Below are 20,791 nucleotides of genomic sequence, written 5' to 3'. Positions count from 1 at the left end.
ATACTGACTGGTGGCACCCACATCCAAGGTTAGACTTCCTTCCTTACTTAATCATCCCTGGAAAGATCCTCACAGCCACACCCAGAAGTGGGCTTTACTAAAGTGTAAAGTGGTCTTTATCAGTCTAATAAGGTATCAATCAAGATTAAGGATCAGAGGGCATTTGCGATGGCTCAGTAGGTAAAGGTGCTGGTTGAAATCTGACGATCTGAGTTCAATTCCTAGAGCCCACAGTAGGAGACAACTGACCCCCAAAAGTTGTCCTCTTACCTCTACAGGAACATCACGGTACATGTGTCCCCACACTTACACATGCAAGACACACACACACACACATACACACACACACACACACCATTGTGTTATATCAAGAGACAAAAGATCTACATATGATGAATCAAAAACTATGCCATGAGTTTATTTATTATTTAGAGTTAAGGAGTTAACCATCAGGAAAAAATAATAAAGTTAATGCTAGATGTGCCAAAGTATATCTGATCAGGCTGAAGTAGGAAGGTCACGAGTTCAAGACAAGCCTGGGCTACATAACAAGACCGTGCGGACAAAAGTGGAGAGAGGTAGAAAAAAAGGAAGAAGTGAAGGAAAGAGAGGAGAAGGAGAGAAAGATTATGACATAGTATCTTGCTGATATCATTTTATTAATAATATCTCTCTCCACCTCATCTCATCTCCTAGAAGTTTCAGCCCTGCCGTAGAATAACCACATTAGAGGGTGTCCTTAAACTCCCTCCCATCACTAAAATCATACATGAATGTGTGTGGTATGTAGAATTTTCAAGCAGGAGAGGAGGAGACCGACGAGGCAATGTGTACTCGCACTAAAAAGCCACGGCAGAGAGGACTGACTTCCGCACTTCTAACTTGCTTCAGTGACTGCGAAATACAGCACGCCCAACTCTCCTACAGTGAGTACTGTATAAATCCTAAGACTCTGACATGACATATCGGCCTTAAAAACCCAGACAAACAGAACTACTGCCAGGTCATCTTGAAACCAGGGGAAATTGACAGGAACGCCATCTTGGGCACATTGGAGCGCCTTCATTTTAGCATCTTCGTTAACTGAGCAGACCATTACCCAAGCGCCTACCAACCACTTACACTTAATCCAATACCGTTAATAAGCACTGGCTTCTCACAGATGATCTATTCTACATACTGACAAGAAGACAACATGGTCCTCAGGGGGCTGGGTGGGAAAAGCAAAGAAAGAAGCAAAGGTGAATGATGGAGCCAATTTCTTAAGTTTCAAAAGAATTTGTCACCATCCTTCAGAAAGAAAAGAACCATTGACTGAGTCCCAAACTATATTATGTGTTGATCAATCAGGAACAGCCTAATACTGCTGAGAAAAACCACAGAGTAACTGAATTTGGAATAACTTTTCATGGAGAGGCAAAAGTTAAACATCATGTTCTTATGAGCACCGGCGACAGTGGACATATTGATCGTGCAAGGCCCTGTTCCTAATATACCTGGACCCACATAAAACCACTGCCAAGGTCTGAAACCGTCACAACAAATCTCTCGGCCTTGCAGCATAAAACTCAGTTGATAATTTCTTTGTCTAACACCTAATAAAATTCATTCTTCCAAAATTGTGGAAAAGCTCAGCACAGTCCTCCCTTATTATAAAGTTTCCTGTTACAAGGTTGCAAGATTTACACATATGTTAGGCTTTATTGTTGAAAAGAGGCCTCCTCATAACACCCTCTTTGTTATAAGACTCCACGCTGTGCCTCAGGGCTAGATATATAATGAGAGTGAAACGAATTCAGACAGATTGTTGAGGAAAAAGCAAAAAAGTGAGTTTCTTTTTAGCCATCTCCCTGGACTCTGTGCTCCATGTAGCTTTTCATCTTAACTGTTTTGTTCTTTTTTCCTTTTCTTTTTATGTATTTCTTTCAGTAAATGAAACATGACAGATTATTAAAACCAGTTTGTACTACTTTAGAAACTGTTGATTTTCATATACTTCTGCCTTCCAGAACTTTCTCCAAATGTCATCTTTAGAACAATGATCTATATTAGGACTTGATCAAGCAGCTGCAAACAGCCATATGAAATCTTAATTTTCCACTCACAGACCATGTTCACAGTCCCCTAACATCGTGAATGTAACTTTCCAAATTAGATTTAGGAATACCTCTGTTATTGTTTCCATATTAAACACTATCTCATTTTAGCCAAAATCTGGAAATACTGACTTAAAAGCTTAGTGTGTGCATGTGTGTGTGCGTGCATGCATGTCTGTGCGTGATGGGGTGGGGGAGGGAGAGTGTGGAGATCAAAGGAAACCTCGGTGTCAATCCTGACCTTCCATCTGGCTCGGGCCAGGGCCTCTCTACTGCTCACGACTGTGAATGCCAGGCTTGCCGACCCACCAGCTTCTAAGGATCTCCTGTCTCCATCTCCATCTCATGAGCCCAGGGAACACAGACCCACACCACTGTACTTTGCTTTCCTGGGTTCTGGGGATACGAACTCAGACACTGATGCTTGCACAGCAAATATTTTACTCACAGGGCCACCTCTCTACTGTGAACTCATTTTTAACTCAGGTTAAAAAAAAATTCAAATATTAAGACAATATACAAGACTTATTTAATATACCAAGCTTAACCAATTGTAAATTGTAAATTAGCCAGAAGTAATAGAATAAGCATGTATTTATGTTTTGAAAGTATAAAAACTAAACAAGTATAATATCATTCTTCCACATAAAGAATGCCTACTAATACTAGAATTTTAGTCTTAATATTTGGGTAATATTTTACTGTGGTAATAAGGATCAGAATTGAGATATCTACAGTAGCCTTATTCATATTTGCCAAAAAATTTAAGTCCTAAGATAATCTTAATTTTTATATTTGCATATCCTTTATTCAGGACACTTAAGTCCTGCAGTGATGAGAACTGAACCAGGGCTCAGACGCACCAGGCCAGGGCTCTTCCACTGGGCCACATCCCCAGACCACTACTGACCACTTTTTTCTCTTTTCTCTCTTTTCCCTTGCTTTTCCTTCCTACTATCTTCTCTCTTCTTCCAGCCATCTTCCCTCTTCCCTTCTTCCTTTCCTCCTTTCTTTCTTCCTTCCCTGTCTCTGTCTTGGTAGAGTCTCACTATGTAGTGCGCGCTGACCTCAAACTCATGATCCTTCTGTGTCAGCCTGAGTACTGGAGATTTGGGGTATATGCCAGCTTGTTGGAACTCTGCATATCACAATGTCATCTGAATCAGATGGCTTTCCCAATTCAAAAAAAATAATGTGATAAAACATATGTATGGGGGCTGGAGAGATGGCTCAGCGGTTAAGAGCACTGGCTGCTCTTCAAGAGGTCCTGAGTTCAATTCCCAGCAACTGCATGGTGGCTCACAGCCATCTACAGTGGGATCTGATGCCCTCTTCTAGCATAAAGTCATATATATATGCAGATAGAGTACTCATACATAAAATAAATAAATCCAAAAAAAACATGTATAGATTTAAAATAATCAAATCCTACCAAGACTATGACTTTGGCTTGGTGGCACACATTTATAATCCTGGCACTTGGGAGAAGGAGACAGAAGGATCACCATGAGTTCAAGGCCAGCCTACATATTGAGTTCTAGGCCAACCTGAGATATATAGCATGTGGTGGTTTGAACAAGAATGCCCCCCATAGCTCATACATTTGAATGCTTAGTCAACAGAAAATGGTACTATTTGAGGATTAGGAGATGTGGCCCTGTCAGGGGAGGTGTGTCACTGGGGGAGGGCTTTGAGGTTTCAAAAGCCCACGCCAGGCCCTGTCTCTCTCTCTTTCTACGTATGGATCAGGATGTAGCTCAGCTACCTCTCCAGCTCCACGTGCGCTGTCGTACTCCCCGCCATGATGATCGTGGACTACGCCTCTGAACGTGTAAGCCAGCCCCCCATTCAACGCTTCCTCTTCTAAGAGTTTGCCTTGGTCATGGCGTCTCTTCACAGCAACAGAAACAGTGACTAATACAGAGTGAAACCCTATCTCAGGAAGAAAAGAAAGAAGGGAGGGAGGGAGGGAGGGAGGGAGGGAGGGAGGGAGGGAGGGAGGGAGGGAGGAAGGGAAGAAAGGGAGGGAGGGAGGGAGGGAGGGAGGGAGGGAGGGAGGAAGGGAAGAAAGGGAGGGAGGGAGGGAGGGAGGGAGGGAGGGAGGGAGGGAAGAAAGGGAGGGAGGGAGAGAGGAAAGAAATTACCATTTTAAAGGGAAAAAAAAACAAGGTTTCTATAAATTGCCAAGGTCTTCTGTCTTCCAACAGCTGGGATGGGTGTATTCGCCACACCCACCGAGGGCCACACATCAACCATCCCCGTCAATGGCAGTGCTGACAAGGACTTTCCTATCATCACATTCAGCCTCCAGAAACAAGTTGAGGGCTGGCTCTAAAGACAATACAGGCATGGAGTCTGCAGCTTAAGAGACATGATTATTTCCAGTTGTTACTTTTGAGAAAGGTGGATACTGATTTCTTTATACCTTCTTGCTTGCTCTTCCTAACGACAAGGGAGGGTAAATGATGATTTGAAACTTGTTGGGCTGTTTGAAGAACAACACCCTCAAGAACTACATGTTTTACTCAGTTCAACACACAAGACAATGTCATTTGAAAGTTACATCATTTATGGTATTTAAAAGTGTATATTTTATGGGCCTTGGACCACAGATTTTTATAAAGGTTGTATACAATCTTGCTGGATAAAATCCAGCGCAGGATGAGAGTTAACCCTTGATCTGCTTTCTCATTGTAGACTCATAAAGGAGCTTAGGACAAATGAGGAATTCTCCGATGGTGGGGACAGAAGCCACTGACAACAGTTGTCTCTGACCTTAGCCTCTGACATTTCAACCACGTGTTAGAAAGGGGGGCGCATGGCCCCCTGGTGAAGCAAGGGCTATCAAAACACCCATGGATTCCCGAGGAGGAAAACGGCACTAATCTGTTATTAGCAGTGACACCCCAAGGAAGACACAAAGCTGAGTTCTGGCTGTTCCTTCGCCCCAGCAGAGTCTATCAGTTCACTCTCTGGATAGCAATCAAAGACTCCAGCTGCCTCTGGGAGCAGCCTCTCCACAACCACATGTGGCCACTAATATGTGCCCTTGGCAGATGAAAAAAAAAAAAAAAAAAAACCGCCTCCACTTTAGACAATGTGGAGTTATTTGGAGTTTGCCTTATCCTTCAATTCACTATTTTCTTTGGCAGATCTTTTATTCCAAAGACTTCACGAATTTTATTTATGTGACAATATAATCCTATACAAGTTTATAGAAGTCATTTTATTATTTGAAAAATATTCCACTATGCTCACATATATCATTGGTAAAATTATGTTCACTTCCTTTACTGACAATTATACTTCAAACATACTGGAACTTTGTATAGTATGTTCTTTCTACCTTAGTCACAGCTGAGGACTAGTGTGCCGCCAGACCTCTCTAATCCACACCACACATTATGTCTGCACTGTGACATTATAGTTCCTTGATGAAGTCTACCTTTCTTAGGTTACATTTGACATGAAAAAAAAAATCAATGTAGAATACTGGAGGAATTAAAGGAAATGATCTTTCATGCCACATTCAGGGAAGGTAGTATCAAGAAACCAACAGCAAGGCTGGGGCACATCTGTAATCCCAGCATTCAGTCCTCTGAGGCAGGAGGATCACAAGTTTAAGAGTAGGTGAGACTACATGGCAAGACTGTATCTCAAAAAAGGAGGTTGGGGTTGGGAATATATACTTTAGTTGATTGAGTGCTGGCCTAAAACAATGCACTAGCCTGGTGCACACCTTTAATCCAGTTCCAGGCCAGCCTGGTCTACAGAGTGAGTTCCAGGACAGCCTGGTCTACAGAGTGAGTTTCAGGACAGTCATGACTGTTACACAAACAAACCCTGTCCTGAAAAAAAACATAATGTTCTAGGTTCAAATCTCCAGCACTGCATGGTAGCTAGTTTATGCCTATAATCCCAGTACACGGAAGACAACAGGAAGACTGAGAGTTCAAGGTCACCCTTGGCCTCAATAGAGAATGTAAGATCAGCCTGCACTATGAGATCTTGTCTCCAGGAAAGTGAGCAGAAGTGAAGTACCTCGTATTAAATATTACAGAATTTAGATAGTTGTTTAAAGTCAAAACGATTTTGATCCATGAGGATTATAGCAGATATTCAGCAGTTTGAATGTCATATCACACACTTAAAGTTAATGATGAAAGGATAAAGAATGTACAGAAGAAGGAGACACAAACCGGTTTCTCTTGCCAAGCCTGACTTGTGTGAGTGCTGCAGCTGGACTAATGGAAACCAGTTTTGAGCACAGGTAACTCTGGAGGCCTGGCAGCCACCCCCACTCCATCAGTAGGATGCAGTGTCTACCCTGACTTGTACCCTCTGGTAGCCATTCACACGTATCTTAGTCAGGGTCTCTACTGCTGTAAGAAAACACCATGGCCAAAAGCAACTGGAGGAGGCAAGGGTTTATTTCGTCCTACAGCTTTCGGGGAGGAACTCAAATAGGGCAGGATGGTGGAAGCCAGGAACTGATCCAGAGGCCGTGGAGGAAGACTACTCACTGGCTTACTCCCTTGGCTTGCTCTTCCTGCTTTTTCATAGTCCCCCAGGACCCATCGCCCACCATGGGCTGGGCCCTCCCACACCAATCACCAGTCAAGAAAAGGCAGCACTGCCTTGCCAAGGGAGGACCTGCTGGGGACAGTTTTCCAACTCAGAGTCCCTCTTCACCAATGACGCCAGCTTGTGTCAGGTTGACATGTCTACTGAAGACAAAAGTGAACTTCAAAAGGTGCCTAGATTGATGGCACAATGTTATCTGTTCTTAAACTACCCCCAAAGCCTACTGTGCACGCCTACTGATGCCCTCCAGTAGGGATGTCTCCCACAGGATTGACTGTGTTGAAGGCTTGGTCCCCAGGTGCTCACAGTATCTTGGGAGATGGCTGAAAGCTCAGGAGATGGGAACCAGTTATAGGAAACAGGTTACCTGGGGCAGACCTTCCTGTGTCCCTCTCTGCTTCCCGCCCTCCATGAATTGAACTGTTTGCTCTTCCACATGCTCCTCACCATGCTACACAACCACCTCATCCTCTCATTGGCACAGCAACGGAGCCAGCCAGCATGGAGTGTAACCTCTAAAACTGTGGGCCAAACACTGTCTTCCTTTAAGTTGTTGTTCTCAGGTATTTGTTACAGCACTAAGAAGTCTAACATATCAGCCTTGCCCAATCATGCAGCTATTTTGGCTAAATCTTTTAATGGTACTTATTTAGCACCTACTATGTGCCAAAGACTGCTTGACACTATATAAACAGTAACAGACAAGACTCTGCCATGTGTGGAAAAAATCCCCCTCATCTTCCTCTCTTGGAGTCTCTGCTGACCTTCTCTGTAATTAGCAAGGCAAGAGAATGGGTGAGAAATTAGGAAAGGTGTGGCTTTGGAGTTGTCTCTGACAATCTCACATCTCTATGGCGGGTAGCAAGGACACCACCCTCTCACCTCGGGTTTTGCACTCTGAAAAACGGTGGTTGACAAGCTTAATGCAGTATCACAACACACAGGAGATGCGACAGTAGTTCTCTTTCCAGATAGTCTTCACCATTAGTAAATATAAAACTTCCTGGTCAAAATCAAACTCCAGCGAACATAAAAACTGTAGAGCAGTGAGGTTGTGAGGAACAGAATGGGCGCCAGGGAGATGACTCAGTTGGTAGAGGGGCTTGCCACAAAGCATGGAGACCTGGGCTTGGATCCTCAGTGCCCAGGGCAGGCCGAGCACGGTGGCATGCACCGTGGTGACGTTTGGAATCTAAGAAATAAAGCTTGCCTGAAGAGCAGAGGACAGAGCCAACCACAGAGTTAGCCACAGAGCCAGGCAGCGGTGGCTCACACCTTTAATTCCAGCACTTGGGATCACACACCTTTATTCCTAGCACTAGGAAGGCTGAAACAAAACAGGAAGTGATGTGGCTGGGCAGAGAAAGGAATATAAGGTGAGAGGAGACAGGAATTAGGCCCTTTTGGCTGAAGACTCGGAGGCATTCAGTCTGAGGATTTGTGGAGACAAGATCTCACCTCCCTTTCGGCCTGAGGATTCAGTAGTGGTGAGAAGTTTCTCTAGTGGCTTGTTCCTTTGTCTCTCTGATCCTTCAGCATTTATCCCAATATCTGGCTCCTGGTTTTTATGGTAAGACCATTTAGGATTCATGCAACAATGCACCTGTAACCCCAGCACTGGGGAGGTAAAGAGTTGGATCCCTGGAACTTGGTGGCCAACCAGCCTCACTGGATCAGTGATCTCCAAGTTCAGTGGGAGACCTCGTCTTCTAAAGGAAGAACAGAGAGAAACTGGGGAAGACATGTAACACAGACTCCTGGCGTCTGGGCTCCATGCACGCATGCACACACCCTCATGCTTTTACAAACATATACACAAAGAAAGAGAGAATAAGTTGTACAGGAAAGGAACAATATGGCTATATCAACACACACAAATGAAAATCCAAGAACACTCTGGAAAAGATATTCAGATAATGGCATTACTCTATACTAACAAATAGCTCACACAATAGAAATAAAAGATAACCTCTCCAAGAGTCTACCAGACTCATTCCAACTTAACTGAACTAAATAATTTTATGAGGTATAACCATTTCTTCAAATTCATCATTGGGATTAGCATCAAAAAACCTTTTCAACAATAATGTGTATCTCACCATCAACAGGTAAGTGTGAGGCTCCAGGTTGCACTTTGTGAAGCCAATATCTCCAAACTCCACACTAGAGAAGTGGAGAGGTAGTGAACAACAGATTACAAAAATATTTCTAAAATCACCAAATTTAGAGGAAGTTGGATCTAGAGGTAGATTAGACACTGTGGAGAAATGGAAAGGCCCCACACCAAAAGATCTCCTTTTACAACACTCCTTGTCAGACGAGAAAAACAAAGATGTTACCATTTTCCTGTTGTTGACAAAATGAAACAATAAGAAAGAAGATCAACTCTAAAAAGAAATAAACACAGCAGCCAGACCAAACAGCGCAGTAACTGGTGTGTATGAGAAGATCGCCAGAGGGGGGGCTGCCACAGGAGGCATCGCTCACAGGGACAACAGAGAAGTGGGCAGTTGGGTGGAACCAGCTTTTTCTAGAATACAGTCAAATGGATAAAGGAAGAAAGGGGGATAATGCTAGGAGAGCTAGAGAAAATCCTTACAAAAAGCTCCAAAATCTGAGACCACGCCCCCTTTCCTTCCAAGACACAGGTAACAGGCCACTGGTTTTGTGAATGCCACCTCATCCTAGTCGGTGAGTTCAGCTTACCGACCACCCATGCTGTGTAAAATGCACACTATCCAGTAGTACAAGATTCAAGACACTGAACAAGCAGGGCGTTGGTGGCGCACACCTTGTATCCAAGCACTTGGGAGGCAAAGGCAGGCGGATCTCTGAGTTCAAGGCCAGACTAGTCTGCAGAGCCAGGGCTACACAGAGAAACCCTGTCTGGGAAAACAAAAACAAAAACAAACAAAACACTGAACAAAACTGGCAGAGAGAACTAATGCCAGGTCCTCTGGTCAGGCTACCACAGCCTCAAAAAACCTCTTCTTTCCATCCCTCCTGACTGCCCACAGACAAGTGACAGGCAGAGACAATGGACGATAATCAGAACTCCAAACAGTATGTCAAGAAAGGAAAGAAGCCCACCTGATTGGGTGGGAGAGGAGCAAAACTCCGCCAGCTCTGTAAAAGCTGGCAGGCCCAGAGGAGACGGCCAACCTGAGCTCTCGACGGCTGGACCATCTCTCCAGCCCTAAAAGGACATTTCTTTTTTTAAGAAAAGCTTTGTAGTTAGTTGTATGTCTGTTTGTTGTCAGTCGAAAGTAGATGCACTTATGAGAAAGCAGAAAACATTGAAACTTATTTTAATTAACCAAAAGCTACTTAAAAATTGTGGCACTAAATATTTATTACTGTATACATTTTTTTCCTATCAAATCTTATACTAGCAGTTAAAACTTGGATTTCCTTTAAGATGGTAAGAAAGCACACAGAAGCCATATAACAACATAATACACACACACACACATACACACACACACACACACACTTACATTCTGGGAAAGCCATGTTGAAATGCACATGGTGTGTCGGGGTCTTTGGGGTGGCGTGTCAGGTCCTGCACAGAACCTTGTGTGGCTGCAGGGCAACCTTCCCAACGCCCTGCCTGATCTTGCTGTGCCCTGCAGGTTCCCTTCTGGTCTGGATACGTGGACTAATTCCTGTAAATGATGCTTGCTGGTAACCCGAGCTTTCCTGATACAGAACCGCATCTTATTCTCTCTGTGCTACTGTAACCAAGTACCTGGGTCTAGGTCATTCACAAAGAACTGCCACTTACTTACTGCAGTTCTGAAGGACAGGAGTTCACGACTAAACTGTCACCAAGTCACTGTGTGGTGAGGGCCCCTCCCTCCCTGCCTGCCTGCCTGCCTGAGTTAAATCCTCAGGACCCATGTGGTGGGAGGGCACTGGCCCCTCAAGTTTCCTTCTAACCGACACATGTCCATCATGGTCCATTTCTCTTCCTTCCTGCCCCTTCTCTCTGTCTCTGTGTGTGTCTCTCTCTGTGTCTCTCTCTCTCTCTCTCTCTCTCTGGCCTTTGCTCTTTCACACACATACATGTAATAACAGTTTTCAAATTACATACTTAGGTTTGGCCAAACCAAACTGTAGTCCTTTCTGATAGGAAAGTCATTCTAAATCCAACAGCAGCCCACAGAGGGAGAGCCTTGGCATGGGTAATCCCACAAGCTTCTTAATGCCAAAGCCTGGGTTAGACTGGCTCCTCTATCAGTAAAGCAAGTCTTGAGTAAATTTTCCAACTGCAAAGCACTGAGAAACTGGAGTAAGGGCTGGTGGGGTGGGGATGCGGTGTGTCTCTGTGCCTGCAGTAGGGCTGGTGGAGTGGGGATGCAGTGTGTCTCTGTGCCTACAGTAGGGCTGGTGGAGTGGGGATGCAGTGTGTCTCTGTGCCTGCAGTAGGGCTGGTGGGGTGGAGATACGGTGTGCCTCGGTACCCACAATTTGGCATCATCAGAAACACTGTCAGAAACCCAGACTCTTAGGTCCAGCTTCAGAATAATAAGACTCAGAACCTGCATTCATCGTGGTCTTATGATTCAAATGCAAATTAAAATTCCAGGTGTACAGCTAGGAAGAATTCCCATATTACAGTCTGTCAGATATTACCTAATAATTTTGCTTTAGAAAACACTTCTTTGTAACTTGAATACTCATTTTTAGTCAAAGCTAGAGACTTCAGGATAAAATGCCCTTACTTCTGACTTTTGTTATTTTATTTTGTTTTCATGCCATGGCCTGCCTGTCACTCCTCACCCTCCTGCCTCCACCTGGGCAGCGCCAGGACTACAGGGCCACCACTTGGGGCTGAACATCTCTTGATCAGAGGCAGGCCCAAACAGCACACAAAACTGTCGAGGCCTGCCATCTAGTGGTAGCTCGTTGTGATGCATGGTGTCGGCTCACCTCGTCTAAATCAGCACCAGGGTTTATTTTCTCTTGATCCCATTTCTAAAACCCTGAATTTTCTTTGTATTGTCTGATTAATTCTAAGTAACTTTCAACTTAAAAGAATGACTGACTCTTAAGTGGTTCCAGAATGGAGGATCCTGAGCTAGCCCCAACTACACAGCCAGTTCCAGCCAGTTCTAGCCAGTTCCAGCCAGTTCCAGCCTGGTCTATAGGAGACCTTGTCTCCAAAAAAGCAAAACATACAAACAAAAGAGAGAGATGTGCAGGTTAATCACACTGGAGACGTCAGGCTTGGAAAGGGATTCCTTTCAAATGAACGCAGCTTTTCTCCTCCCGTGTGCTCTACCTGCTTATTTCATATATCAAGAAAAACCATTTCACAACCACCAGACTTCATAATTCCCATATTCTGGCAAACCTTTTTTCCAGTGTCGGGGACCGAACATGGAGCTGCAAGCATACCACCTACATTCCCTCAGGCAGAGTTTTGTGTTACGACAGGGTCTTGTCTAGCCCAGGCTAGCCTTTGATTCTCAAAGCTGACCTGGAACTCCTGACTCTCCTGCCTCCATCTCCTCTGTTTCAAATGTTTTATTCTCAACCAAAGAAAAGTAAAGTATGTCAGAATGGCCTCTCACATTTTTTGAAAGTCACTTTTTAAATGTGAGTCACAATTTAGGAACTAAGAGAACGACAGGGTCACATTAATACCAGGTGAGGCCTTGTTTTCAACTAATCACACTTATTCATAGGGAAGAAAATGCCTCTTCGCTCATCTTAGGTTCAAAGCTGAGGTCCTTCAACCAAGGACAGCTTCACAGAGGAAAAGCATGTAAAAAATAACAGTTTTACATGGCCTGAGAGCCTTCATGAGCAAATGAAGACCAGAAGGATAAATTTATATAGAATATTTTAAGGTGTGTTACTTTTATTTATGTTGCATTTGTTTAACTCTGTGAAGCTGTGTTACTGTGCCTGTCTGAAACACCTGATGGTTTAATAAAGAGCTGAAGGGCCAATAGGAAGGCAGGAGAAAGGATAGGCGGGGCTGGCAGGCAGAGAGAATATATAGAGGGAGAAAATCTGGGAGGGGTGGATTGGAGATCGAGCAGCCAGAGAGAAGGAGGAGGACTCCAGGAGCCAGCCAGCCACCCTACCACCCAGCAAGTCATGGAGTAAGACTAAGATTTACAGAAGTAAAAGAACAGGAAAAGCCCAGAACAAAAAGGTAGTCGGGATAATTTAAGTTAGGTAAAGCTGGCAAGAAATTAAGCCGAGCTAAGGCCGGACATTCATAAGTAAGAATAAGCCTCCATTTGTGATTTATTTGGGTGCTGGGTGGCAGGCCCCCCAAAGAAGAACCAGGAAAACCCCAACAACAACTTTACCTGTTAATTTTTAGCCCGTGTTGGATGAAGTGCGTTGTCACAGAGAAGTGACAGGACACCTGGGTGTGAGCTGACAGTCGTCTTCGCAGCAGGAGGAACTCAGAATGGCTACCTGTTAACGTCTCCCCTGACAACTGAATTCAGAGAGACCCCTCCCTCTACTTCACATAGGAAGGAAGCCCACCTCTCACATGAGAGCCATATGACCTGTGGGGTGGGACTTCAAGGCAATCTGCCTCAACAATGTCCATCAGTGTGTGAGGTTGGGGTGGGTAAGGGGTTTTTTTGGCTCATTTGTTTGTTTTGGTACTGAGGAGAATGCCCAGGCCTCATAAATGCTAATATCAACAAGCCACAGGCCCAGCCCCACAGACCTGCATTTTAGAATAAAATCCTGAACCCTATCACATCACTCTGGAAGTCCATTATGAAATCCACCAAAAATGTTGCACAAAAGCAAAGAATATGTTTATTTTAGTTATGTTAACTTGGTCTGATGATAAATAAAAAGTCCAATTCAATCTCTACAGCATGTGGTACATGACCTGAACTACAACAATGCTACAAAAAACAACCACTTTAAGGGGCCAAAGCACTTTCTTCTCATTTCATAACTGTTTGGACTCCAGATGTAGAGTAATTTTGTTTCACTCTTTGTTTGTTTGTTTGTTTGTTTTTAACAGGGTCACACTCTTACAAGCTATCTAACCTAGACTAGTCTTGAATTTATAGCAATCCCCCTGCCTCAGCTTCCTAAGTACTAAGAGTAAAGGCATGAGCCACCACACCCAACTAGATCCATAGAACTTAGCAACATGCTAAGAACAAGAAAGGGAGATTAGGTCCCCCAAAGATGTCAGGCATTTTTAAATGTGTGGCCATCGAGTTGAAAAGATAAGTGAGGTGGGAGGAGGCATTTTATTGACAGCTCACCTCTCACACAAATCTGAGCTCTTCCTCTCCTCTTTTCATTTAGCGCATCCTCATCAAGTAGCCCCAACATTCCTGTTACTCAGGTAAGTAATTCTATAGCCTGCTAAGTGTTTGGTTTCTTACTATTTTCACTATGCGAAACTTTACATGCACATCACGAACAAAAATATTCAAGATTGGGGCTGGAGAGATGGCTCAGAGGTTAAGAGCACTGGCTGTTCTTCCTGAGGTCCTGAGTTCAATTCCCAGCAACCACATGGTGGCTCACAACCATCTGTAATTTGATCTGGTGCCCTCTTCTGGTGTGTAGGCAGAATATTGTATACATAATAAATAAATAAATCTTAAAATAAATGCTCAACCTAGCTTAGGCATGAAAAAAAAATATTCAAGATTGGGGGCTGGAGAGAGAGCTCAGTGGTAAAGGACATTTGTTGCTTTAGTGTTTGATTGAATTACAGATTTATTTCATGTGTGTAAGTGTTTTGCCTGCATGATGTGCACCCTTTCATGCCTGGTGCTAGCAGAGGCCAGAAAAGGCTTCAGATTCCCTGGAACTGCAGTGATGATTATGAGCCACCATGTGGATACTGGGAACCAAACCAATGAGCCAGCTCTCCAGCCACACTTGTTGCTCTTACAAAGGACCGAGGTTCAGTTACCAGCCCCATATGGCAGCTCACAACCATCCAGTTCTAGGGAATCTGCCACCCTCTGGCATCCTTAAGCACCTACCTGCATGTGGTGCACATAAACACACATAACAAAAACATACACACACACACACACACACACACACACACACACACACACTAAAAAAAAGAATTAAAAAAAAAAACTCAAAGCTAAAATTCCTAATCACATATTCTACAGGTGATACATGCACATAATGTAAACACAACCATAAAAATCACACATTGCCACCACAACCCAACACCACTAGCTCCTCTTCAACCAGGTTACGATGCAGTGAAAGAACATGAGTTACAAATCAGAACCTTCTCGTTCAGCACCCTGGTGAATCTGAAGTCCTGGGTCTGGATGAACATACTGCAGGAAGCCTTTTAATGCTTAGCAAAAGTATACAAAGTGGGAGAAAGCAGCCTGCCTAAGCCAGACCAGCCAGACTTCCCCTTTAGTAGACACAATTAAAACATCCAGGAAAGAAGTGCTTCTGTCCTGAACATGTACATACTCTTTCTCTGGTAATTATCAGCACAATACCACTATTTGCATGGCATTCGTATGCTGTTTGGTATCATAAGTAATCTAGAAATTAGAAGGCACACAGAGGAAGACTGCCACGAGGAACACACTTGTGATCCCAGCACATGGACTTTGTTCACAGCAAGTCCAGCCCACACAGTGAGATCCAGGTCAGCCTGGACTACAGTGTGAGAACAGTCCTCAAAAATGCATACATACATACATACATACGTACATACACACATACATACATAAATACATACATACACACATATGTACATACAAGCAAAAGGCTTTTGAAATCTCAGAGCTGATCCACAAATGGCACACCTCCTCCCACAATCCTTCCCAAACAGTTCCACCAGCTATGGACCAAGCTCTCAAACATGTGAGTCTATGAGCACCATTCTCATTCAAACCACCACAGATTTTTAGAAAAAAAAAACACCAAAAACCATATAATAATACAGGTTGTGTGACTATCAAACATATCCATTGTTAAAAGTATACTTTCTAATTATTTTAAGTATCTGAATATAAAACTTTCACTAAAGTACTTATTTAATTCCTTAAGATGCAAACCACATAATATTCCATTGTAATGTGACAAAAGAGTGTACATCTACCACTTGAAACAGCACATGCATGATTCAAAGCAAATTACCTTTTACGCCACCAAAGGGTCCATAAGTCATATTGCAGGCTGTCCTCTGAAGATGGTGCTCATACATTAATTTTATCTGATATTGATTCCCATGTTCTACATTACCCAATGTGCCTATGGAGAAAAAAAATAAAAGGACGACTTTAAATCTGTTGATACTGTTTTATATTAATTTCCTCTCAACCTCTGTATCAGCTTTAATTAAATTTTAGTGAAATTAAAAATGACAAAGTAGTAAAAGATAAGAACAATTAACACACTGGTCACAGAGAAAGCCAGCACAGTTTAAAAAAAAAAAAAAAACATTTAAATCTCAACTAAATTACACCATTAGAGAAATAATACCATGGGAGGCATTTTATTACATATTTCTATTAGACATGCCTGAGTGAGGTATAATAATTTAAATGACAGCAAGGCCATTTAATTTCAGTTCTAAAATAAATGCAGTTACATTCCTTCAGTTATCAACAATATAATAGGAGATTAAACAAATGACAACTTTAAAACAACTCATTTTCTTGTCCACACTATCAAAACACCCAACCTCTTCCCACATTGTGTCCTAATTATTTGAACTAGTGATTAGACCCAGGTCCTTGTGCAAGTTGGACAAGTATCCTACCACTGAGCTATACTGCCAGCCCTTATACTCCAATTTCACGGAGAAATCTTCCAAACTTCCTTCAGCAAGTGGACAGGACAATGTGCTTGTCAAGGGCACAGACGGACCCGCAAGCTACAGAGTTGAGACCACGGAGGTGTGGGGACTGAAGGCAGTGTTGGGAAGAGAGGGACTGAAAAAGCAGCTCTTCCATAAAGAAGAGCTCTCAAAATGCAAATACTAAAGACGATACCAAAGCACTTTAAAGCAACAAAAAGAGCCCATTTGATCGTTAAAACCATCTAAATCTTGCCATGGTTAGAGATACCTATCATCCCAGCACTGGGGAGGACGGGACAGGAGGGTCAAAAATCAAGTCAGCCTCGGCTGCTGAAGGAGACCTCTCTCTCAAAGAAAAGGACATTCTAAGTGCATACAGTGAGCGCCTGATTTGTGGGTGGTTTTTAGGGAGTTGGTTTCTGTGTTCAGAAAAACTTGCCAACAAACCCTGAAACTGTAAGAAAATATATTCTTCTACATTTTAGACTAGAAATACCTTAATTATTCAAATAAATAAATAAACTGAAGAAATCCTCCCCCCTCAAAAAATAAATCACAGTATTGAAACCAGGGCATTAGGTCAGATACTGTAACCCAGTTCCTGGCTATCTACTGTTTTAAGAACTTTCAGGGAACCCAGGTCTTCCCCCACAGAAGGTCCATGGATACCATCAGTGACAATTTCTCAACAGAAAGTGGCATCAAGACAATGCAGCTGCCAGCGAGACACAATGGTGTGACCTGGAGTTCTCTGAAGAAGCTGCTGTCCTAGTTAAGGTTTTTATTGCTGTGATTAAACACCATGACCATAAACAACCTGGGAAGGAAATGGTTCTTTCAGTTTACAGCTCCACTGCTGAGGAAGTCAGGACAGGAACTCAGGGCAGGAACCTGCCGGGAGAGGCCATGGAGGAATACTGATTACTGGCTTACTCACTATTGTTTGTTCAACCTGCTTTCTTAAAGTACCCAGGACCAACCCATGTGTGGCATGACCCACAGTGATCTGGGCCCCCTCCACATCAATCACCAATCAAGAAAGTGCGTCCCAAGCTTGTCCACAGGCCAATCTATTGAGTCATTTTCTCAGTTGAGATTCCCTATTTCCAAAATGGCTTTAACTATGTCAAGCTAACATAAAACTAGCCAGCACAATTGACCCCTTGTCAACTTGACACACAGATACATCACTATTCAGCTAGAACCTTTTCTTTCTCAATTGTCCCAAGATGGCCTGTTAATATTAATACTAAAAGATAAAACATAAATAACTTTAAAAGTCTCATAAAAGTTCAGCCTCTGTAAATTATCCAAAGCCTCTTTCAAAATACAAGCCTCTCTAAAATATCCAAGGCCTCTATAAAATCCCAAAGTCTTTCCAAACCAATGTTTCTTTAAAATTTCAAAGTTTTTCTAAAATATCCAAGGTCTCCTAACTGTTGGCTCCCATAAAAATCAAAATAAGTTATATACTTTCTTACTCCAAGAGGGAAGGACCAAAGCACAGTCATAATCAAATCAAAACCAAAATCCAGCATGGTCAGACTTCTAGACTTAAGATCTTCGTGGCTCCGAAAGGCTTCTTCCCACAGCACACTCTGACTCTGCCATCCACGGCACACACGGCGTACAAGCTGAGGCAGGTTCCGTTTCACGGCTGCTGCTTTCCTTGGTGGTTGTCCCACAGGAGCGGCATCTCCAAAATGCTAGAGTCTCTGCAGCTGGGCTGTACCTTCACCCATACCCTTTTTAACCTTTAACCAATAACCTTTACCTATAACCTTTCCAGGGGACTGTTCAGACTCTGACTCCACCATATGTGCCAAGTCTTAACTCCTCTCCTTGATGCCCTCAATCCTGGGGCTTTGGCATTCACTAGTGGCCTTTCCCAGCTTCTCTTCAGAGACTCCAGCCACACAACACAGTATCAAGCCTCACTGCTCTCCCTGACCCCTCAGTGCTCTCCCTGACCCCTTAATGCCTCCACACGCAGCACTACCTGGAAGACTCTTAGACATTACCAAGTTCAGCGGCCAGCACGAGGTACAGCCTTGGCCCCTCTAGGCCACGGCTTCTGTGTGCTGAGCCTGAAGAAACACTTCCCCAGGAAATTTCACTGCCGTGATGCAGGTCTCTTCTCAGTCACAGCTGATTCTCCATCCCCAGCTGACCAGTTTCAACTGTCCCAGTAAAGCAGAGGTTTCACTTTATTAGCTCTTAAGTTCAAATGCCAAAGGCCCCCATACAGTCTTTAAAGGGACTCTCAAACTTCCCTCTGAGACTTCACAAGCCAGGCCTCCACGGTCTGCATCACTCACAACATTCATGTCTTCCAAGCTCCCACAGAACAAACCACTGAGCTCTGAGAACACAACAACTTTTCTAGCACAAAGCTCCAAAGTCCTTCCACAATTGTCTTAAGTCACTGTTCTATTGCTGTGGAGAGACATCATGGCCAAGGCAACTCTCACAGAAGAAAACCTTTAATCAGGGGCTTGCTAACAGTTTCAGAGTTTTAGTCCATTGTCATCATGGCAGGGAGTATGGCAAGCACAGTGCTGAAGTAGTTTGGAGCTACAACCTGATCCACAGGCAGAGACAGACAGAAACGACCTAGCGTGGGCTTTTGAAACCTCAAAGCCCATCCACAGTGACACACTTCTCCCAAGAAGGCCACGCCTACTCCAACAAGGCCACACCTCCTAATCCTTCTCAAACAGTACCACTCCCTGATGACCAAGCTTTCAAATATATGAGCCTATAGCAGCCATTCTTATTCAAACCACCACAGCAATTCTTCCCCAAAACATGATCAGGTCTGCCACAGCAATACCCCATGATCTGGTTCCAATTTTTGTCCTAGGGTTTTTAACTTCTGTGATTCAACACCATGACCATAAACAGCCTGGGGAGGAAATGGCTCATTTCAACTTACAACTTTCAGGTCACACTACATTGCTGAGGGTCAAGAACTCAAGGCACTTGGAAGCAGTGACTGACAAAGAAGCCATGGAGGAGTTCTGGTTCCTGGCTTGCTCTCCACTGTCTGCTCAGCCTGCTTTCTTAAAGTTCCCAGGACCACTAGCCCAAGGGTAGCACCACCTCAACTGATCTGAGCCCTCCCGCATGAACCATCAATCAGGAAACAATCCCAGGCCAATCAGCTGGGGGGGGGGGTTTCTCAGTTGGGGTTTACTCTTTCCTAATGACTCTAGCTTGTGTCAAGTTGACAGAAAACTAGGTAGCACATTGTGTCTTTCTTCAAGATCCCGCAGACTGTCTGACCCTGGCTAAGCAGAGCACCGGGACTGTGGAGGGATGCTTGATCATTCTTGTTTGTGCTCTATTCACAGTGCTAAGAAGTGGAATCAGTCTAGATGTCTATCAGCAGATGAGTGTGTAATAAAAGGTGGTACATATAACAATGAAATGTTATTCAGCTGTAAAGAAAATTGAAATTTACAATGAATGGCTGTTAATAGAACTGAGAATTAGTAACTGTTGAGCGCTCAGCCCTTAATTCCCTCTAAGACTCAAGGAATATCAAGGAAGACAGAGCAGAGAGAATTTAAGAACAGATAGACGATGGAGAGAAAGACTACAAAATGCTATCTTCAGAAAGTGACATAGCCATTATAATCATGACCTTACAGCAGCTGTGGCTGTCTGCACTGGACCTGTCAACCATCAGTTGTGGGTCAGGGAGGGACTCATGAGTCTTTACCACCCCGATGAACAACTGGCGAATTCTGGTGAATTCTGGGGGAGGGGAAGTTACTGTCTTCCTTTGTGCGGCCACTGGCGAGCACCAAAGGATAAGCTCCAGTGGGTAGTTCCAAATCCATGGTTGTTGTGCCAGCTGGTTTATATGCCAACACAAGCTGGAATCATCTGAAATGAGGGAGCCTCAATTGAAAAAATGCCTCCATTAGATCCAATTGTAGGCAAGCATGCCTGTAGGACATTTTCTCAATTAGTGATTGATCAGGGAGGGACATAGTGAGTAGGGACAGCCCTGGGCTAGTGACCCTGGGTTCTATAAGTAATCAGGTTGAGCACGTCATGAGGAACAAACCAGTAAGCAGCTCCCCTCCATGGCCTCTGCATCAGCTCCTGCCTCCAGATTCCTGCCCTGCTTGAGTTCCTGCCCTGACCACCTCGGATGATGAACAGTGATATAGAAGACAAGATAAATCAACCCTTTCCTCCCTAAGTTGCTTTTGGTTATGGTATTTCATCACAGAAATAGACACCCTAACTAAAGCAGTTACATTAAGGACACTGATTAAAATCAGTGGGTCACAAAAGAAAAAGACAT

The 20,791-nt window shown here is 43.7% G+C and overlaps 1 protein-coding gene across 3 annotated transcripts in view; it reads right to left on the bottom strand.

Annotated features, from left to right (window-relative positions):
* Bbs9 (Bardet-Biedl syndrome 9) overlaps positions 1-20,791 on the bottom strand; it is a 425,345-nt gene that overhangs the window by 365,373 nt on the left and 39,181 nt on the right. For all 3 annotated transcript variants that reach the window (XM_006991684.4, XM_016009926.3, XM_016009929.3), the window contains one exon: positions 15,810-15,923. In XM_006991684.4, coding sequence (XP_006991746.1) covers positions 15,810-15,923 — 114 coding nt within the window. The remainder of the gene's footprint in view (positions 1-15,809; positions 15,924-20,791) is intronic.

This window comes from Peromyscus maniculatus, chromosome 7 (assembly GCF_049852395.1).
Source record: "Peromyscus maniculatus bairdii isolate BWxNUB_F1_BW_parent chromosome 7, HU_Pman_BW_mat_3.1, whole genome shotgun sequence".
Classification (NCBI taxonomy): Eukaryota; Metazoa; Chordata; class Mammalia; order Rodentia; family Cricetidae; genus Peromyscus; species Peromyscus maniculatus.
This window is presented reverse-complemented; position numbering and strand designations above follow the sequence as displayed.